Source organism: Hippoglossus stenolepis, chromosome 8, assembly GCF_022539355.2.
Source record: "Hippoglossus stenolepis isolate QCI-W04-F060 chromosome 8, HSTE1.2, whole genome shotgun sequence".
Classification (NCBI taxonomy): domain Eukaryota; kingdom Metazoa; phylum Chordata; class Actinopteri; order Pleuronectiformes; family Pleuronectidae; genus Hippoglossus; species Hippoglossus stenolepis.
Genome location: NC_061490.1, coordinates 16174570 through 16194753, shown reverse-complemented (window position 1 = coordinate 16194753; position 20184 = coordinate 16174570). Strand labels below are relative to the sequence as shown.

Here is a 20184-nt window from a genome sequence, read left to right as displayed (position 1 = left end):
TCACTGCAACTTCTCCCCAAAACTCCTCCTGTTGTTTATCCCCCTGTTCTCCTTGTCACTCTGTCTTTCTCTTTTGCTGCCGTCCTACTGCGAGAAACCATTATGGACCAACTCTCCTCCCTCTAATTGATTCCCTTTTTCCCTCCATCTCTCTTCTCGTTTTTTTTCTTCTCGTTCCCCCGCTGTGAGTAGTCCATTGCTCTCATTTAAGTTTGTAGAGCTTCGCCGTTTTCCCCACTTTGTGTCTCCTTTTTCCTCCTGCAGTTTTTTTAGACATTTCTTTCCTCTCTGCCCTCCTTTACCCCCTCCACTCTCGCCCAAATACCTTTGTACCCTCTGAACCTCACACACACACACACACACACACACACACACACACACGGACAAAACTTAAACACACACGTGCACATGCACAGTCTGTCCAGCCATGCTCTCTAAGACCAAGAACTCGATAAATTGGACTTTCGCCGCTTTTGCCGACTTGCTTTGTTATTTTGTGTTTTTTCTCTTTTTGCGAATGTTTCTCTTTTAGTCTGGTTAGCAGTCAAGCTTGGTTAGCATTAGCTCCTGTGTGTGTAAAATGGCGGCATGTGAGGAGAGGTGGAATGGTGGAACAGTGTCTGTCTCTGCAGTGGGGCGTTCTGCTGACTGAAGATACACACACACACACATGCGCGCGCACACACATACACACTCACACACACTTAGCCATAGTTGTGCATGTACAGTTACACAGGCTGCATGTTTCTGACTGCAGTGCAGAAAAAGGCACTGCTCTCACAGTCACGCCACCGCGGACGCCATTTTGTGGTGGAGCTCGCCATGTCCAAAATTAAGATGTTGACACAAATGGGCGTCCTCCGATTTTTGCACAAATTATGAGATCAAAGCCGGATCAAAACACACATATCACACACAGCCGGGTAAACACGAGGCATTTTTCATGCGAATGTTCGCGTTTCGAAAACTGCAGCGTTACACACACGCTAAGTGACAGCGCACACTATAGTTTTCCCTTGACTTAAATATAAGTCTGATATTAAAAATATATCTGTGATTGTCTTTTTATACGAGCTTTTTTTTTTTTAAAACATAACAATCGTTCGCTGCATCCAAAATATCTACAATCACAAAAACGTTGTAAAGTTTGAACTTATAAACGTTATATTATATATATTAGTTTTTGGAAGTTTTATTAATTTAAAAATATTTTGTGCAGAAAAGCAAAGATTTGACAATTTCTGTGTTCCTGTTTTATCAACACAATTTGAAATTGAAAGAACTTTTATTTAACTTTGGTGATAAAATTGCATTAAAATACATTTTGATATCAGAAATACATATATTATTAAAATTTAACCTCATTGACGTCATTGACATCATTTTTTGTTTTATTTTATACAAGTACAGCAGCCGCTCTATTACACATGAAGTGTTTCAGTATTATCTTTTCTGTTTGCTTTGATTTTTTTTTTCCCCCACAAACACGCACACAAACCCTCAGACACACAAACACACACACACACACACACACACACACTGTGGCCCAGCGAGAGGCCCAGACGCAGCATGCTATTTAATGCTTCGTTAACCCCTCGATGGTCGTTAGCTGTACAAAACCTGGGAGTAATTTAGTGGCTCATGTCTGTCGGAGCGACATGTTGCTGCAGGGACCTGTAGCTACAAGACAGATATTATAGAGACAAACGCTGTGCTCCTCTGCTAAGCCTCCATTTCATAAATCCTTCGTCTCGGCGCGGCTCTACTGTAACAGATGAGATTGGAGCGTCCCATTTCCTCTCTCCTAATCTCAGTCAATCGCTATGGGATGCGGAGAGGTGGTAGTTTTCTCCGACGTGTGTGTAGGTGCGTGTTTGTGTGTCTGTGTGAGGTTGGCGGTGTTGGAGGTGGGCTCGGGGCTGTAGATCGATTTAATAACAGCTGCGATTGTGCAGCCTCATCCCTGTTTCCTGACCCCTCCGTCCTCTCTCACAGACGCTACACGCCGCCTCTCTTTTCTGAGGAGATTTAAGCATTTCCTCTTTTTTTTTTCAGCCTCACTATACCTGCATTTTTCTCTCCAGCTCTCCCACTCCTCCGTCCCACCATTCCTCCATCCGTCCCCCATTATTTCCTTTTAGTCCAGCCCCCTGCTGAGAAAGTGACGCCCAGACACAAACACCCCCTCCTATCCCGTCTCTTTCTCTCTCTCCCTCCCTCCCTCCCTTCTCTCTCTCTCTGTCTGACCTTGTTTCAATCTTTCCAACCTTCTTTTTTCTCGCCGTACTTTCTCACTTGAGTCTCCACCACTCTTCCTTTCATCTTCTGTCCACTTCTTGGTTTCGCTCTGTCATTTTGAATTTTCTTGTTTTTCTCCCACCCCCTTTTCTTTTTCATTTCCTATATCCGCTCTTTATAATCTCGATCACTCTTGCTCCCTCTCTCATTTACATAACACTATATTTTCCTGTTGCCATGCTTCTCAAGCTCTTTTTTTATCCGACCTTTAAGAGAATTTGCATGGGGGACATATTTAGGATTGCACAGCCAGTCAGTACTCATTTTTCATGGCGTTAGGCTTTGAGTAATGGTAAATACCTTCCCCTGGTCATTTGTCTGTTTCTTGCTCCTTTTTGTTCCACAAAGCAGTAGCTGTACGGAGAAAGTTAAGCATGCAGAAATGACTAATCAGCAACTTGTTTCTTTGCCTCAACTTTATATAAATCTCTCTCTCCCCCTGCTCTCTCTCTCTCATTACAGCATCAGAGGGTTCGAAACAAACACAAGGTGAGATGCAGCATTTTAAATCCAATTTTATTCTTGAGTTTCGGAAGCTTTAAACGATAAACCTCTTTATCGTCGATTATAGTGAACGAGTCTCATCTGGGTCTATCGTCTTTTTCTCTGAAGTTCAAATGTGCTTTATTTAATTACAGCAAGGGCAGGGATGTGGCACATAATATGCATAAAGAAGAAACACAAACATGCATAAAGCAAATGTTGCCTAATCAGTAACAGAAATAGGTTTAAATGGAAAAAACATCCCATACAGAGAATGTGCACAGCCACTCATTACACCCACATGTGCTTCTTGAACTCATCTTACCAAAACCATGAGCATTAATGCACTGCAATAACAACCTCCTCTCTTCTGGGAAGTTTTTCTACAGTAATTTAGACCGTGGCTGCGGAGATCTTTGATCCCATTCAGCCACAAGACACATCAGTGTGGCTGTCCACAGATGTCGGGCAATAAGATCTGGAGCGCAGTCAGTGCGTCGGATAGGATTGAGGTCAGGGCTGTGCGCAGGCCGGGGCAAGTTAGAAAATGAAGATCCTTCCCCAGACTTTTGAAGATTTCAAAAATATGATGCTCTTAATTTGGAAAACAGCCACAGATCAGAAGAAACTCATGTCCAGTTACTTTATATCAAATACTGTATATCACACACACGTTCTCATGCAAGTTTCCATCTCTCTTTCAGTAACTGCACCTCTGAGTAGTGCTTCCTCTCTGCGGACAGCTCCGCTCCTCCTCATCCTCAGCCTTCACCTGCTGACTACCTGACCCCCTCATCCGTCCTCGCCACCGACCTCGCTCCCGCTCTCCGCAAGGATCAGGAGTCACTACTCAGACGATCAAGTACACAATGCAATCTACGCTCAGACAGCGAATGACACAATGCAATCTACACTAAGCTATTGCAAATGACCAACATTACCTTGTGAGTGTTTGACCTGTGAAATTCCAGGAAGAATCATGATCGGGATTCTTCTTCAGAAACGGGGGCCACAGTGACTCAGGGACTGATTTACCGAATCACTGTGATTCATTTCTTGTTATTTCCTCCTGCCACTTGTTGTGTAAGTAGCAGCTCAGAATAATACACACAGAGCCAGGCCTAGTCATGAGACTCATATCCCAGTCTGCCTCTGCCAGAAGAACAATGAGTCTGTCCGGATGTGTTCCAACAAAGTTCTCTCACTTTTTCATTTCTGTTTCTTATCCTGTTTTTCCTTTTCTACTTAGTTTCTTGTATTTGCTTTTTTTTTTTTTTTTTAAAACCTGTCTCCAGTTGAGAATTGGCCCAATAAACACATTCTATTGCACTGAGTGGCTCAGGTTGGAGGTTGATCAGTCAGCTGGTGACTTTCTTTTCTTTCCCGTTATGCTGGATATGGGCAGACACAGATAATTAACTTGTTTAGAACTGCCTAGTTTACATCTGAGAATGTTAAATGTGTTTTAAAGCTTATTAGATTTCTTGGAAAAGGGCTTTTTAAGAAGAAATGAGGAATATTCTGGAAAAGTCAGGAAAAGCTCCTGCGCCCCCTACTGGGATCAGACTGGTTTAACTGGAATTGGACTGGGTTGGCCCGGAACCCAGAAACTGGACACTAGATCGTGGTGGTATATGGTAATAATGGCACCTGGGACTAAGATTGTTCCTCTCTGGCTGGACCCCCTGTTGTTCTGCCTCCCCAGCCCTCTGTCTGCTCCAGAACAGAGGGGGTTATGGGTAAACGGAGAGCGCATCAGCATGTTGATCTTCACTGAACACACTGCAGACCACTGAGGAGGCCGACCATGTGTGTAGATGTACACACAGGCATTTTGTTCCTTGCTTTGTTTATTGTTTTCACAGGATTCTTGATGTTAGCTTTTACTGTATAGTTAATATATTCTGCACAATAAGATGTATTAACTGTACAAGTCAGTGATTTAGTCAGATCTGATATTTGAACGCAAACATCTGGAAATAATTTCTTTTTTACCTACACAGACAATGATTTATATTCTGGGTATAAATGGATTTACTGGATTCTTGTCAATATGCTCTGCTACAATGTATTTTCCCAACTGAAAGGATTTAACAGTGGAATTTATTAAATTTGGAATGCCATTTAGTTTTTTTTTTCATTGATCAAGAAAATATTATAATTAATTCAATATTAATTTACTTAATTTTAAGATTGTAATTGAAGATAATAAATCAGTGTATTTTCATAATGAAATTAAATGAAGCTTATATATTTATATATAAGGTAAAATAATTATTTCCCCACAATATTTGAGTGATTTGAGGTCAGAAAATCTTTAGATCAATTATATAGTTTATTCCCAAAAAAATACTACATTGTTAGCACTTAATATTGTTTTTTTTCCTCAAATCACACCAGTCGTGCCGTTGTTTTGTGTTTTTTTCCAAAATGGGTGATGAAAACCAATGTTTGAAAAATGTTTAATTTCAACGATGTAGAATTTTACAATCATGTACTTGTAGGATTATGATGTTGATTTCTTAATGTGTGTGTAACGCGTTTCACATTTTCGTGAAAAATGTAGCTTCTTCTGTGAAGAGCCAACCGCAATCTGAGCCTTTTTTTTTTTTTTTTTTACGTGGCATGTCAAAATAAATACGATTGCAATAAAACAATGAGTCGGTCATAATTTAACTGTTGACAGTGACAACACACTCACACAAATAACTTTATTTGTGGAACACACACTTGAGTGTAATACACAGGAGTATGGAGATAAGGAGACTATGGGGACTTGCAATGACCTTGTGGTGTAAGAGGCCATTGTAATGTGAGTAACCTCGTGGAATATTGAGCTGAGTTTTTTATCTACAGGCCGCCTGATAAGACTCAGATAACCAATAGACTCCCGGTATTAATAGACCCTGAACACCAATACACAGACCTTAAAGTGCTTACTGTATTTATTTTTCACCAAACACAGGACCGGAGCTGATTACAGAGCGAGAGGAGGAGGTTTGCGATGTTTGTTTTGTGCTTTAAATATAGAAGTCTATGTCCAAATTAGCTGTAAATGCATTTCCATTTATATAGGCTGTAATGTTGAGCCTCTTGTGAAGCCAGAAAGGCAATTTCCTGGATAATAGAGCTAATTCTCCTATTTCATGGTTTATGATCCCTTCTGATGACATGTTTGTCACTGTGGAGGCATGTTGTTATGAACTGGCTTTGATTCTGACCTTCATGTATACATTTCCAAAACCCATGTTTTCATTCTTTTCTCCGCCACGAAGGAGGAAGTCAGCGTATAACTCATCGGGGGGGAAAGGACTTTAAATGCAGCAGCAGTCCACTCCCATCTTGTGTGTTGCAACTGTTTGTTCCAGCAACAGCATGAACAACCAAAACACCTTTAGATGGAACTGTGACAGAGTTTTTTTACGTTTTATCTTTGATTCCCAACAGGAAATGTTTACCAAAGGTTTTTCTCATGTTCATAACTTCTTCTCCTGTAAAACATCCACCGAATTAACTCCCCCTTCAAAATAAACTTTATAATTATGGACAGATGTTGACAGATTATTTAAATTTAGAAAATCATAAAATTCCCACGTCAAAAGTTTCCTGGGACGACTGTGATCATAAACAATTTCTGGCAAAAACAAAATTAGTTTTAAACTGTCTGACGAAAGAAAGAAAAAAATCCATATTGCATATCCACACTGCAGATCTCTTCTCCACAAATTACACTGTAATTATGCTGCATCAGATTTCAACACAGCAGGTTCTGTAGCCACAAGTTGGCCTGTATTTAATTGCTCCTCTGGATATTTAAGGCTCGGGTTCCTGGTGTTGATTACGTCGTCAGAAATACTAAACTGGCTATTAATAGAAGCAAATGTTTTTCTTTTTTGCAGTTTTATCGTAATTTGTGTAAAACAATTTTGTGTATTTTGTTTTTTTAATATTTGTAATGAGAAATATATTTTAACGTGTATTTTACTTGTTAACATGAAGACGTGTTGGTTTCAAATCATTGCAAGGTAGCAGGTTTCTCATCTTGTAGTGTTCAGCAGTAGACATCTCATGACACAATTTTCTCAAGCTCTCCCTTGAATTTAAATTTTTGGCGCATGTTTTTCAGTCTCTCAGTTTATAATCAACATCTTGATCAGAAGAGATTTTCCTGCTGTGAATTCTGACCAGTTAGTGTTTGACATTTTGCAGAATCAGGGTGAAATGAGGTGAATTGAGGCGAGGCAGCTCCCACACTGCAGGAGTTGTCCTTCCTAATGCTTTAAAATTCTTCAAGATGCCACAAGGTCCTTGATAAAAACATGTGAGAAGATTTTTGAATTCATTTGTTGTTGTTTTTTTAAATCATCATTGTTTGATTGAAGTCACAGCATCCCTTTTAGAAAACGCACTGCTGTCCTCTGGGTAGTGACGTGAAGGCCACGCTGGTTTTCTGTCCTTAGAAGTCGTCATCGGGTTCAGTTGAACAAAAACTAGAGGATGTTGAAAAATATAATGCAGCCAGTTGGAAACTCAACTTTAAATACATTATTTTAAACCAGATGAATAATTGTTTTTGATTGAATTAGTAAAAAGGTTTCTTTTCTACTTTTTCAATCTAAATACTAGTAAAGTTTTCACCGAGATGGTTTTGTAAATGTAGTTGATGACCTTTGTGCAGCAAAATCAGCTCCACTTATCTTTCCAGCTCGGTAATGTAATCTACGGTTGTCAGTTCTGCTCATAAGTGTCCACATCTGCCAACTGCCAAACATCTTTTGGACTGAATTGCAGTTTCAAAACCCTCTGACCTCTCAATCTCCCCAGAATGTAAAATGTTGTGTCTCCGAGCGTGGACAAGCAGAACCTCTGTGAACAGGAATGTTGGGTGTTATTGACTCCTCATGGTAGCGTCTCAGCTCTGTGTGCAGGGATCAGGATCAAGCACCATGTTTCCACCAATCAGCATAATGTCACTTGACATCTCTTGCACACATTGCGTCTACTTTTTCAAAACTTTATAATCAGACACTTTATATATATATATTTCCTACAGAGTGAATATTTGACCCATTACGCAGTGGAGGGTAAAAAACGGACTTAAGATGCTAAGTCTGTGAAGTGGGTTATAACGAGAGGAACGTCTACTTTCCAAGAATATTCTCCTCGAGGTTTTGCTTCACTTGTCTTGCCACAGACAAATTTTCAACTACCCTTAGAACTTATCAATATATATCAGAACGGAGATGATTAATACCACACGTTACTTCACAAATATACAGAACTAACCTACTTGTGGATCGAAATTTATAGAAGGAAAAATATAGGCAACTCTATTGAAATAAATGCAGAATTCATTAAAGATGTCCCATCACAACAGAATCAGCTTTGAAGAAATCAGCTTTTCAGAATGTAGTTTTCAGGGGCGGATCCGGGGTCTGGGTCAGGGTGGCACCGGCCCCGAATGAAATCTGATTGGCCCCATGAATTGTCCCTTACCTGTCAGTAGTCTAAACAAAAACATTGAACAAGAAACAATTTTCAAAATCTATTCAACGATGTGTGGCTTTGCTCAAAGCTCCCGAGCTAACACTAAACAAGCTATGACTTTAACGTGCATCTCTCCGAATAAGGAATTGTGCATGATGTTGGACATATAATGATAATGGTAAATGATGGTAATGATCAAGAAAAAAAACATAATATCCAGTACGTATCTATAAAAACAGGTCACAGTTGACACGAGTTCGGCCTTCCTGTTAAACACCTCCTGTTTTCCAACACCCTGCACCATGTTGAAGTTATGGCTTTCCAGTGCAAATGAGATCCAGTCGAGTTGAGCTGAAATTGTCCTCATCAGCTTTCAGTTTGCTGGACGCAGCTTCACAGGCCCTTTACATTAAAGCGAGCCCCCCTGTGTGAAAGGCATCTCTAAATGCGTGCCATGTGTGCGGCTACCAGCAGGGGGCCTTGGTTCTATGGACCGGACGGCGAGCTGTGACAAACTCAGGATTATTAGCCTGGCTTTTATTTGAACACACCAGTACCCGACACAAACGAGGTGCAGTCAGTCACACTTTGCATGGCAGCGAGCAGAGCAGCCTCCCTCTTCATCCTCCCTCCCCTCCCACTCCTCTTCGCTCTTACTTTCATCCACTTTTAATGTGAGACACTTTGATACTGAACATCCTATTTCCCGTGTTCTGGTCGGTTGACTGTACATGCAGATGGGTTGGTAATTTGCATAGACCCTTCTCTCCTGATGCCTTCTGACAATGGAGCGTCTATTCATCCTCTGTGTTAAGCACCCCTCCGAGGACACTGGCTGAATTGCTGTCTCATGCTGCTTCAGGTCTCGTTTTACACTGCGGGAACTGCTCAGGAATTGGATTAGGAACATATTCCTTCAGAGGAAAGCATCGCGTTCGCCGGGGCGGGCCCTCGTACGAGCCTCGGAAACAGATAGTTCACTCCGATATCAGGGCTTGTCACATGTTTTCGCACCGAGTCACGCCAAGTGTGACCTTAAGTCGTGCTGAGACCATATCACACACACCGTTAGCTCTGTGGATTCTGTTATGACTTAGTCCCACCTGGGAGATTTGGAGAGAAATGCCGGAGTGCACCGAGAGAGGAGCAAGGAATTATGGGCCCAATGCACAGGAGGAAGCTCTGATCACCCCACTTCTTCTTATTCTCACATCACCTCAAGTGGCTGCTGTGATCTTACTCCCACCACCTGAACCAAACCCGTCTTTGGAGAACCAATTAAGTTTAAATATGCACAGGAGGGAAAAAATACTCTTTTTATTCCTGCTTGTTCCACTTGCTCTCAGATGACACAGCAGTTGCTGTATCGGGATTTTAAGAATGTTTTATTCGCAGATTTCAAACAAACCCTGTTTCAATCGCAGAGCTGTGCAAAATTTAAGAAGAAATTAATAAATATGCAAACAAGACGGCACAAAAAGTATTTCATTCCAGACAATTTTAGACCCCTGCAAGTCAGTACCCATTTCCTCCCACTATGTCACCCCGGATGTTTCTCTGCCTCTGTCCTTCAGGTCGAAATCAAAACATCGATTTTAAAATTCATGAGAACTGAACAGAAATGCAGAGTTACAGTACAAGGAAAGGCACCGAGGAAGGAAGTGGTGCGATGACTACAGTGGATCGTGATTGGATAAAGCGGTGAAGCCAAAAACAGGCATGAAGGATGAAACAGTCAAGTGAGAGTGATGGAGTGACAACTGAAGGAGGATGAAGATGAAACTGTTGGAGACAGTGAGACAAGAGTAATAAACTTAAGACAGATATCATGCAATGTCGCTGGATTGACAGCAAATACAGTAACAAAAGAAACCAACACCACTACAGGCACAAAAACTCACTGAAAGGTTCAGATTCAGGTGAAAGGGATCTATTGAATCCAAAATAATACTCGTAATGTTTCACTACTGTGTTTCATCTGAATTGTACGAATTGTTGTTTTCTTTACCCTCGAATCTGACTTATATTTAAATTTTATATTTTCGGGAGCAGGTCCTCTCTACGGAGGCCGCCATGTTTTTTACAGTTTTCCCTTTTGAGTTTTCATGACAACTGAAGGCTACCACAGGTTCCTCTTTCATGTTTGGAAGTGGAGGGTGAGGTGAGGGGTCTTCAGCTGTAACATGCAACTTCACCACTAGATGTCACTAAGTTTTACACACTGAACCTTTAAGAACAGAATTATAACAAGGACAATATACTTTAAGTTTAAAAAGTACTCATGTATATATAGAATATATATCCCTTATAATGTTACTATATTTGTTATACTATAGTGAAATATACATGTATCCAAGGAATAAAAAGCATTTTACTTTTGTAGCCTGTGGACATGAAGCAAGTTTACTACTACTCAAGGGAGTTCAGTCCAGGGATTCCCACCCTCAGGGTCGGCCCTAAAGAGTCAGACGATAAATCTCAGAGCTCCTGCGATGATTAATAGGGTAGAAAAAAAAGGTTCTGCTATAATTTTCTATTCCTTTTTTAAACATTGGGTCATTTTCCCTACCTGTAGGCCTAGAGTGTATAAAGTAAACCTTTGGAAATGCTCCGAAAAGCTATAAACAGGTGAACTGTTAACAGGGGCAGGAAGCCCAACCCTCATTGATGCAGGTGAAAGTTGGTCCGTGTGGTCCAGTCCCACTTAAGAACTACTTTAGTACAAAATGCAGAGAACAATAATGCTGTCTATGACATTAAGCTGTCAAAACACACAGAGCATTGCAGTGTATGGTGCTATGAGGCCGCAGACCAGTCAGAGTGCTTATGTTGACAGCGGCACACCACTGAAAGTACATGCAATGTGTTTTCTTATACATACATCGCATGGATGACTGGGTCCACGTGCGTCATTTACCTGAGGAGGAGACAAACCTGGCATTCATGTGAATTTTACTTCCTCGTATAACAACATTGTTGCAGAACAAGTACATGCTGTCACAGCCAAAAGTATTCCCTGAAGGCTGTGGCCTATTTCAGCAGGATAATGTGCTCTGCCACACGACAGAAATCGTACGAAGAAAAGTAGAACAAGCTTGATTTCTTGCTATTCACTGACTTACATGAGTAGGATTGCAAGCATCATTTATAATTTATAAATCCACGCTTTGCTAGGTAACTAGTTACCAATGTTTTCTTGAAACATTCACTTTCTGCTTTGATTACATGATGTAAAAGTCCAAAAGTGCCTAGAATAATTCCTTTTTGTATATTTTGACATATTTGTATAAAAAAATATTTTGCAAGGAAGACAGATAAAGCATACACATGTCTTCCACCCTATTCGTGAAAAATAATCATAATCTAATGTATGATATTTTCAGGGGCTTTATTGAAATATTTGGCTGCAACCTCTGCTGCACCACGACCTTCTACCTGGTCAGCTGACATGAGTCATCAGACACTTCACAGCGTCCACTCCCTCTTCTGACGTGACGGCAGCTGCAGAGCTCATAACAGAGGCACCACAGGATTCTACATCCTCTCTGTGTGTGTGCTTGTCTTATTTGGTTGCTGCACTGGCAGTGTTTCGGGGGCCACAATCAAAAAATGTTGCTTAGGGCCACCAAAATCCTACAGCCGGCCCTGGATTGAGCATCTGTACGACCCAGTAGGTCCCATCTCACATATTAGAGGGTTTAATACATAATACACTGAAGCACTGTAAGCTTGTTTAGATAAGTGCTATAGATATAAAGGTTTATTATTTTAATTTGTATTGCTATTACAATATTATTATTGTTATAGCAGGGTGGAGTTGGACCTATACAATACTATGTGATTATTAACATTGTGGCTGATCGGTATTTAGGCCAATCATGATAATGCAGAAACAACATAGGGTAAAAATAACCAAACTTGAAAATTACAATAAACTAATTCGGTTTAAGAATTCAACTAAGAATTTAGAACAGTTTTCCTTTAGTTTGTTAATATTTTTAACTATGTTAACATCTAAACACTGCATCAGTTCCAGTCCAAGCTGCATATGTATACAGGCCAAAGTTTGGTTCACATAAGGGGAGTCTATAGAAATATGATTTTCTACCACTGAAATCTCATCATCCCACACAATGTCCCGGTGTGTTCATCTCTCCACCAAAACACACACCATTACATTTATTCTGTGATTATGAAGCCTCTGTTCATTGCCTCTTTTATTACTGTTATTATTAATAAATCAAGCAGGCAGTGAGGCCCGGACAGGGAAGTTAAAGGGGGGCGTGTGTGTGTACGAGGGGCCCGGGCTGGAGGTGGTAATTGCTGGTGTAACAGTGTGTACAGCCCCGCGGTGGCCTCATAAGCGACCCGCTTTATTAGATCGGCCGGTATCGATCCTCGCTGCGCGGCGTTGACTAATCTGCAGGCGCGGGGCGGGAGAGAGGCAGCGGGTCGATGGGCCTGGATTCAATCATGTCTGGAAACAGAGAAGGTAATTTGTTGTAATCACGGCGGCTAAATGGAAAACGTGAGAACAACGCGCCCGTGAGGTGCGTGGAGAGAACTACAACATCAAGAGTGGAGCCTTTCCAGTAAAAGGCCTGGACACACACACACACACACAGACACACACACGTGCTCAGATAAACGCACTGTGCTCTGCAATTATGGATATTCAGCCTGAGTCATACAAGAATCAATACGCGCCTGCTGCACGACCTTCACTTCTCTGCTGCACGCACGCAAGTTTCGAAAAGCTGATTTTCCCACCTTGACAGAAAACCTTTTCACATTATTTACTAATTCGTTTTGATAGAGGCTCTTTTTCTGGGCAGATTGGTCTTTATTGGATTTGGAAAATAAGACAAATGGATTCACGAGTGAGGTAAATCCAGAGCTGCGTCGAGAAGCCCTGCAGGCGGCCGGTCCTGTGTTAAGAGTCCTCTTAAAATAGTAACATGACAATAGAAAAAGATGACACGGATTGATGTTTTATTCAACAGCGCAGAGCCATTACTTCAGACGCACAAAACACAAACACAAACACACACACACACACACACACACACACACACTCTCATTCTGCAGTTACACGAGTCAGTCTCCTGACAATATTCACATGTAGACTACGACAAAAAGTCAAATTTGTCTTTACCACAGAGTTAAACGCAAGTGCAAGTAAATTATTTGTGTCCATCAGCAACAGGTAATGAGGTGCGAGGCGACGTCAGGCACGGGAGTTCCGCTCCTCTTCTTCGTTCTCCAGGAGGTAGGCAGGCCTGTACCGCGTCACACCTCGCGCGTCCACCATCTGCAGCGCCGTGTTCCGACAAGTGTTGTCCATACTGCCCAGTGAAGTGTACCTGCGGATCGACGCGGGGAGTTTAAGACCCGGTACTGTGCGCTACAGCTGTGATGTTCAAATAAAACGGTGGATGTGTTCTTACCCTTTGTCGTAGAGGATACAGTAGGGAACATACAACGTCCTCAAGAACAACCAGATGTCATGATACGTCCAGTCCTGTAGAGCGTTAGAAGGCATTGAATTGGTTTGTGACTGAATCGTGATCAGTTCAATCTAAAGTAACTCATCCTCCAGTGCTGAACATGCCAGTGCTTCTTCTATATGCATCCGACCGTCAAAGCTGTCTGAATAAATCTACAAACTGCTGTTCTGAAATTATTTGTCTTTTCTCAATTCAAATGAAGCAGGTGACATTGTGTCGCTGCATTTCTTTTCTTCCACGACACTGGAGGGTGTAACCACATGCAATTCAACATCAAGAGACCTGCAGTAACTTATAATATGTAAAGTGAGGTTTCACATTAGTTGTGTATGTGTCACAGGCGTGTGGACTGGGATTCTTGAGAGTACTTCCTGTAGGGGATAAATTGTATTGACCTGTTCCATGTGCTTTTTAAACAATGCTATATTAACGACATAATTAAGTAACAGTATCTCCCTGTTATTTGAGTGTGTTTGTGTCTCACTAGTAAGGGGTTGACTCTCATGTAGTCTGGCCAGCCGGGGTCTGTGGGACACATCGGTGTGAGTGTGTGCGAGTAGGGGTCACTCCTCCTGGTGCCCATCAGGACGGCTCTCAGCTCCGGCTTCCTTTCCTGTACGTCGCTCAGCGCCTGCCGAATACTGCCCTCCACAGAGAACAGATCCAGGTCGTATCTATAGGAAACATATTGCCAAATAATGACCCGCTGTGTTGTAATGTAGAGAAGATTAGGAACCTTTTTTTTAAAACCACAAAATACAATAATACGCATAATAACACAATCATGTTGACTGGAAACTATAAAAAATATAAAATGATACAAATAATGTATCCACTGAAATGTGTTCATTCAAGGAAATATTATTTCACCTTTTGATTGTGTCCTGGAGGAATCTCTCCATTTCTGGGAAGGGAGAGACGATCCGGATATAGAGAGCTTTCACCTTGTCTTTACCATCTGGATACCGTCTGAGTGGCAGGAAGAGAGCAATGGGACATTTAAACAAGATAAATAACAGAAGGACAGAAAATGATTAGATAAGAGTCCATTCTCCTTATCAATATGTCCCACTATCTGTCCAGTGCAGGTCAAGAACAGTGAAAAAAGATCCGTCTTGTCTAGAATTTGTCTCTGTCTAGTTGCTGCTATTCCTCCTTCACTCATTTCTTACTGTTACACCCGACTGTGCAGAGGTGGCATCATCATGTTTTTAATTTGAATCTCCCTTTAAACTCTTTTCTCTCAGGTCATTTATCCTGTCATGGTTATATAATTCCTGCCCCCCCTACCGTTTCATTGCAGCGTAGTAAAGGTGCAGCAGCGCCGTGCAGTCTTTGCCTCCGTTGAAGCCGACACAGACTTCCTCTGTCGAATACTGATCCAGTGCCGCCTCTATCGTTTTCAGCGCATTCTTAACTTTGTCACCCAGTGGTGTGTCTGTTGGAAATCAAACCCAAAGTGAGAGGATGCTTTACAGGGAAAATAAACATTTTGTAGGGTGTGATATCAATGATCCCTCATTTCTATGTCAAATCAAACAAGTTAAAGTAAAGATATCTTCTTGTCCTTTGTTAATGATTCATGACTCTATTCAGTCTAATACCAGTTTATATATTTTTTAATCCACAATGATTTAACAGCTTTAATTACTTTCATCTCTATGCTTATTTTACTGGTCCCAATGCCTGTGTGAAGTGTAGAGTTTTCTTCAATATTCACTTCATATTAAATTGGCATAATTTATCAGTCTTCTCCAACCACCCTCTGGCCCCCGTCTCCCCCCCTCACCACGATTGGCCAGCATGTACACATCAGCGGTGGCGATGGACACTGGATCAGTGACTAAGGGCACCATGCTACCCTTGGGCAGCTCGTCCAGCAGCTGTGCCCGGGCTTTGTCCACCTCTTCCTGGCTGTTTGAGTCCAGGACCAGCCTGACTCGATGATAGTTACTCAGCCAGTCAGGGTAGGAGCCTAAAGCCACCTTCTTACCCCAACCCGCCTGCAGTTTGGTCAGCACGGGGGCGATCGCTGCTTCATCTGCATCCACAAACACCTAGCACAATAATAATTGATGAGTTTACCTGTATTATGAAAACGCAGAATACAGACGGACATTTTCGTAAGTGATCTCTCGGGTCCAGCTGTTACCTCACAAGTGTGAAAAGTGATCCCTGAAGCAACAAAGAGTTTCTCGAGACCACTGAAGGCCCTCTCCAACAGAGAAGGGATCCCAGGAAAGATGTACACGTTACGAACACTGACCTGGGAACAGACACATTATGTACGGTAAGAATATGTGAGTCAGTGTTTTCCTGAACCTACAGGTTGTAAGATACTGTGGTTAACATCTAAAAGCAGTGTCCTTGTTACAACAGTTTTTAAGCATGTCAAAAGGTCTGTAGCTCAAATACTAATATGCCTTCCACTCTTGTTTTCTGTAAATGTTGAATACAAGTATTTCTATTCATGTTCTTTCAGGTTAATGGTTAATGCCGCAATCTGTCTTGTCAAAATAACCCTAAAACAGGATTGATCAGAGAGAATATTATGGGATTTTCAGTTAAAATCTTTGTGAAAGTTGTGTCAGCTAAACAATTTTGTGAAAACCCAACTGAAAAGGTAACACACACAGGTATGGAGGGTACTGATGTAGTTTCCTGTAACATGAATCACTGCATTTGACACTTTGAAACAACTAAGCTTTTCCAGCTCTGCACTCTCTCACCAGTGGGTAGCGGAGCAGTTTTCCAGTCTGAGGATCAGTTCCATAGTTGAGTTTGGCGGAGCGAGGCACCATGGCCAGCTTCATCGTGGCACTGCTTTTGTCCGCTTCACCGAAGAATTCTTTAACCAGCTGAGTGAGCTCAGGGTGGAGATGCAACTCCTCCTGGAACGCCATGGCGATGCTCTCAAAGGTGACATCATCGTGGGTGGGGCCTATGCCTCCCGATGTGATGAGGTGTGTGTACTGCGGTGAAAGGAGGGCCACCTCTTTGGCAATGACCTCCTGTATATCTGGTATGACTGTAATTCGCTGCACGGACACTCCGAGCCTCCTTAGCGCTCGTGTCAGAAAGGCACTGTTTGTGTCCAGCGTGTGACCCTGGGCCAGAAAGAAGAAGAAAGGACTGTTAGTTCAGTTAGTTTCAATCCAGTGTTCCCACCCTCACTGTAGCAACACATTCAAGGACTTGACAATGACTTCAATGTCTTGCTTGATGATATTTAAATGACCCACAGTGAGTAAATATTGAGCTGAGATATGACATTGGATAAAAACAAAAGCTTCATGTTTAAATCATGATCAAGTCAAGAAATAACAGCGAAAATGTCATTTTAAAACTTTGCACTGGACTTTTTTTTTGAGAATATAGGACGAGATGTTAAATACCCCTTGTACGTTTGAAGGTCTTCTGCATGGCTAAACTGCATGGCCGTTGGTGTCGTGTTAACATGTATGTATTCATAAAAGTCACACTTTCAAGTGTCCAGATTTATTTAAATATTCTTAAATCCACAAACTCTCAAGGATTCTCAGAGGGTTGCTATCAATCACACAAGTGCCGCTTCAAAGTTGTACAAACCACGAGCATCTATCAACACTAAATTACCTTGAGTATCTCGTCTCCAATGATGAGAATGGCTGCAGTGGGAGCATCCCCATTGCGAAACAGACTTGAGCCCTGCTGGTTTGTGGACATTGTTGCTTTGGTGAGTTGAGCTGCCAGTCTCCTCGCACGCACCACTGCTCTACTCAGCCTGGGAAGAGCAAAGCTGGGAGACAGAGCGAAAAATGCATAAGCCAATGTAATATATATATATACATACATATAGAGTTTCTGTTCTTATATTTTAAATTTAAACTGTGAACTGCAGTTACATATGAAGGTGAATGTAATGTATGTTAAAACATTTATACATTTTAGTACAATGAATATCGTTTTGGTGCTTTTATACTGGCAAGATGTCCCTATGAGGATGAGGAAATTTTTTTTATCTTACATCAACATGAGGAATCCATGTATACCATCCTTATAACAGCGCAGGCCGTCTTCTCCTTCTTAACTTGTCTTTGATCAGGAAATATCTTGAAAGAGACACATGAAGTTGCAAATTAGAAACATAACATGATCATTTCTTGATGCAATTCAGCAGCACAGACATAGTATATGGCAAAGGATTGTATGTATATAGCGCTTTTTCAGTCTTATCGACCACTCAAAGTACTTTACAGTACAAGTAGCAATCACCCATTAACACACTCGTTCATGCAGAGCTTCTATAGATAGCACATCCCAATTTGGGGTTCAGTGTTTTGCCCAAGGTCACTTCAGAATACAGGCTGGAGGTCGAACCTCCAACTTTCTGATTAGCGGACGACCCTCTCCACCTCCTGAGCCACAGAGCATCGACAAACAAATATCGTTTCTTCATAAATATTTACTGTCAGGGCTTGACATTGTGTGGACAAGACTGTCAGGGCTTGGAGCTGAGGTTGAATAGTTGAGGGCGAAATAAGAAATCAAGAGTGAGTAGGACTCTGCATTAAGATTGATATGATTGAATTAACTCTATACAATTAGTCTGTGCAAGACTTAAACCGGGGACACTGCAAATGTGCTCTCTCGATTACCAAATGTGACACCTGCCATGCCTCCTCCAGTATCCTAGTTCAAATGAATTGAATGAAGATTTAGATGCAGTGTTAAAAGGTGAAGCAGACGGATCGATGTGCACTGTGCCACAGTTCTGATAAACAACAGCTGCAGCGAGCTGATGCTGTGCAAACAACAGGGACTCAAACTTGTGCTGTGAGATGAAGCTTAGCGTTCAAACGGGAGGGAGCAAAGGTTTAATGGACAGATGTTAATCTACACTAGCTAATCTCTACTCTTTAACGTAGTGACAACTGTCTCGTTGGCGTGTTAACAATGAGACATATTTGCCTCCAGGTACAGGACCAGCTTACTCGACACTTAACGGCACATTTTAAGTTTCGCAACACTTACACATACTAACGTGGAAACTAAAGACAAGGAGCATGCACATTCAATACCTTTCATAAACCTAACTAGCACAGAGGAATGATGAATGGTGAATACAAGTCGCACACACCAGGACTTCTATAGCAAATGCTCGCTAGTTGTGCAAGTCTCCTTGTTAGCTTACTGGAGAAACACAAGGAGACTCAAGCTACGAGCGAACTGTTCGTTAGCGTCCAAGCGCAGTGACGCAATATGTTGTATTTTGTAAATAATAACGATGTCCCCCCCCACTATCATCTGCTGCGGACAATTAAATGATTTATTATATTTTTTTTATAATTCCATAAGAAACTCATTAAAAACCAGCGAACCTTCCTCCTCAGCCGCTGGGAGTCCTCGCGTTTGTAGCTATATGTCACTCAAATGACAACTGTCCAATCACGAGCAAGAAATGGCTTCACGAGTTGTCCGGCAGCCAATCCGGGCTCACGGAGGCGGGGCATAGCTCAAATCTGTTTTCACCGAACACGGAAGTGGAGAACAGAAGCTCCGTGTTTTGCTTGAAGAAACGAAGCCGATGTGGATTAACACATATATTTATGAAGAGGAGTATTAGCTACAAGAACTGCGCTGATGACTCGTCCATTGGAGCAGATTCACTCTGCAGCGTCTACACTCGACTACCATGATGCTAATAGCTGCTAGTGTCACGTTCTTCTTCAGCCTGAATATAAACAGACTAGTGTCACGGTTCTGCCCCTAGTGGTTGGAGGAGGCAAGTTCAGGATACATAGACACTCTTCGACTTGTAGATATTACTTCTCTGGCCTGTAGGTGGCGTGTTTGCATGACTGCAACTGTCCAGCTCAGTAAGCAGCATGTAATGTTTAGCTGTTTTAACATTTAAGTGTCAATGTAATATTTTTCAATGATGTGTAAAATAAAACAAGAGCTATTGCAGATTGTTATTAAAACATAGAACTTTTCTGTCGGCAAAAAACTAATCAAAATGTTGGAGAGATGAGACTTTAATAATTCGAATCATTAAATAATAACTCAGAATTAAGACAAATAATGATATGATTATACAAAATAAGTCAAATTATATAATATAATTTGACTTATTTTGTATAATCATTATAGATCATATTATATACTATAATATGATGAATAAACATAATTTGAAGAATAAAAAGTATGAGATACTGTCTACATATATTACATTTATTTATTTATTTTAAGTTTAAGGGTAGGCAAAGCAGGCAAAAACTAAAAAGACTCAAAACAGATGATACGCATCTCAAAATAGTCGCAGTCTAAATAAATAGGTTCATATAAAGTAAATAAGTGTGGAAATGGTGCATTAATCACACAGGATTTTACTTTTACCCCTTAAGTATGCACATAAAGAGGTGATAGC

General features: G+C 41.3%; 2 protein-coding genes across 3 annotated transcripts in view; one reads left to right on the top strand and one right to left on the bottom strand.

Moving 5' to 3' along the window:
* si:dkey-246i14.3 (ephrin A4) overlaps positions 1 to 5545 on the top strand; it is a 32884-nt gene extending 27339 nt beyond the window's left edge. Inside the window, exons 4-5 of the mRNA XM_035164460.2 lie at positions 2761 to 2787; positions 3486 to 5545. Coding sequence (XP_035020351.1) covers positions 2761 to 2787; positions 3486 to 3568 — 110 coding nt within the window. The 3' untranslated portion in view covers positions 3569 to 5545. The remainder of the gene's footprint in view (positions 1 to 2760; positions 2788 to 3485) is intronic.
* A 7698-nt stretch (positions 5546 to 13243) lies between these two features.
* flad1 (flavin adenine dinucleotide synthetase 1) lies at positions 13244 to 19486 on the bottom strand. Of its 2 annotated transcripts, none has more exons than XM_035164458.2 (11): positions 19136 to 19486; positions 17782 to 17866; positions 17391 to 17553; positions 16505 to 16882; positions 15928 to 16041; positions 15565 to 15832; positions 15066 to 15213; positions 14646 to 14744; positions 14260 to 14449; positions 13716 to 13789; positions 13244 to 13631 (listed from the first exon to the last, which is right to left on the bottom strand). In XM_035164458.2, exons 2-11 carry the CDS (start codon positions 17787 to 17789, stop codon positions 13496 to 13498), a joined length of 1578 nt encoding a protein of 525 aa, XP_035020349.1. In that variant the 5' UTR covers positions 17790 to 17866; positions 19136 to 19486; the 3' UTR covers positions 13244 to 13495. The 2 variants fall into 2 exon arrangements, with proteins under 2 accessions (XP_035020349.1, XP_035020350.1); XM_035164459.2 differs by lacking the exon at positions 19136 to 19486 and adding an exon at positions 18836 to 19091.
* Between the last annotated feature and the right edge of the window lie 698 nt (positions 19487 to 20184).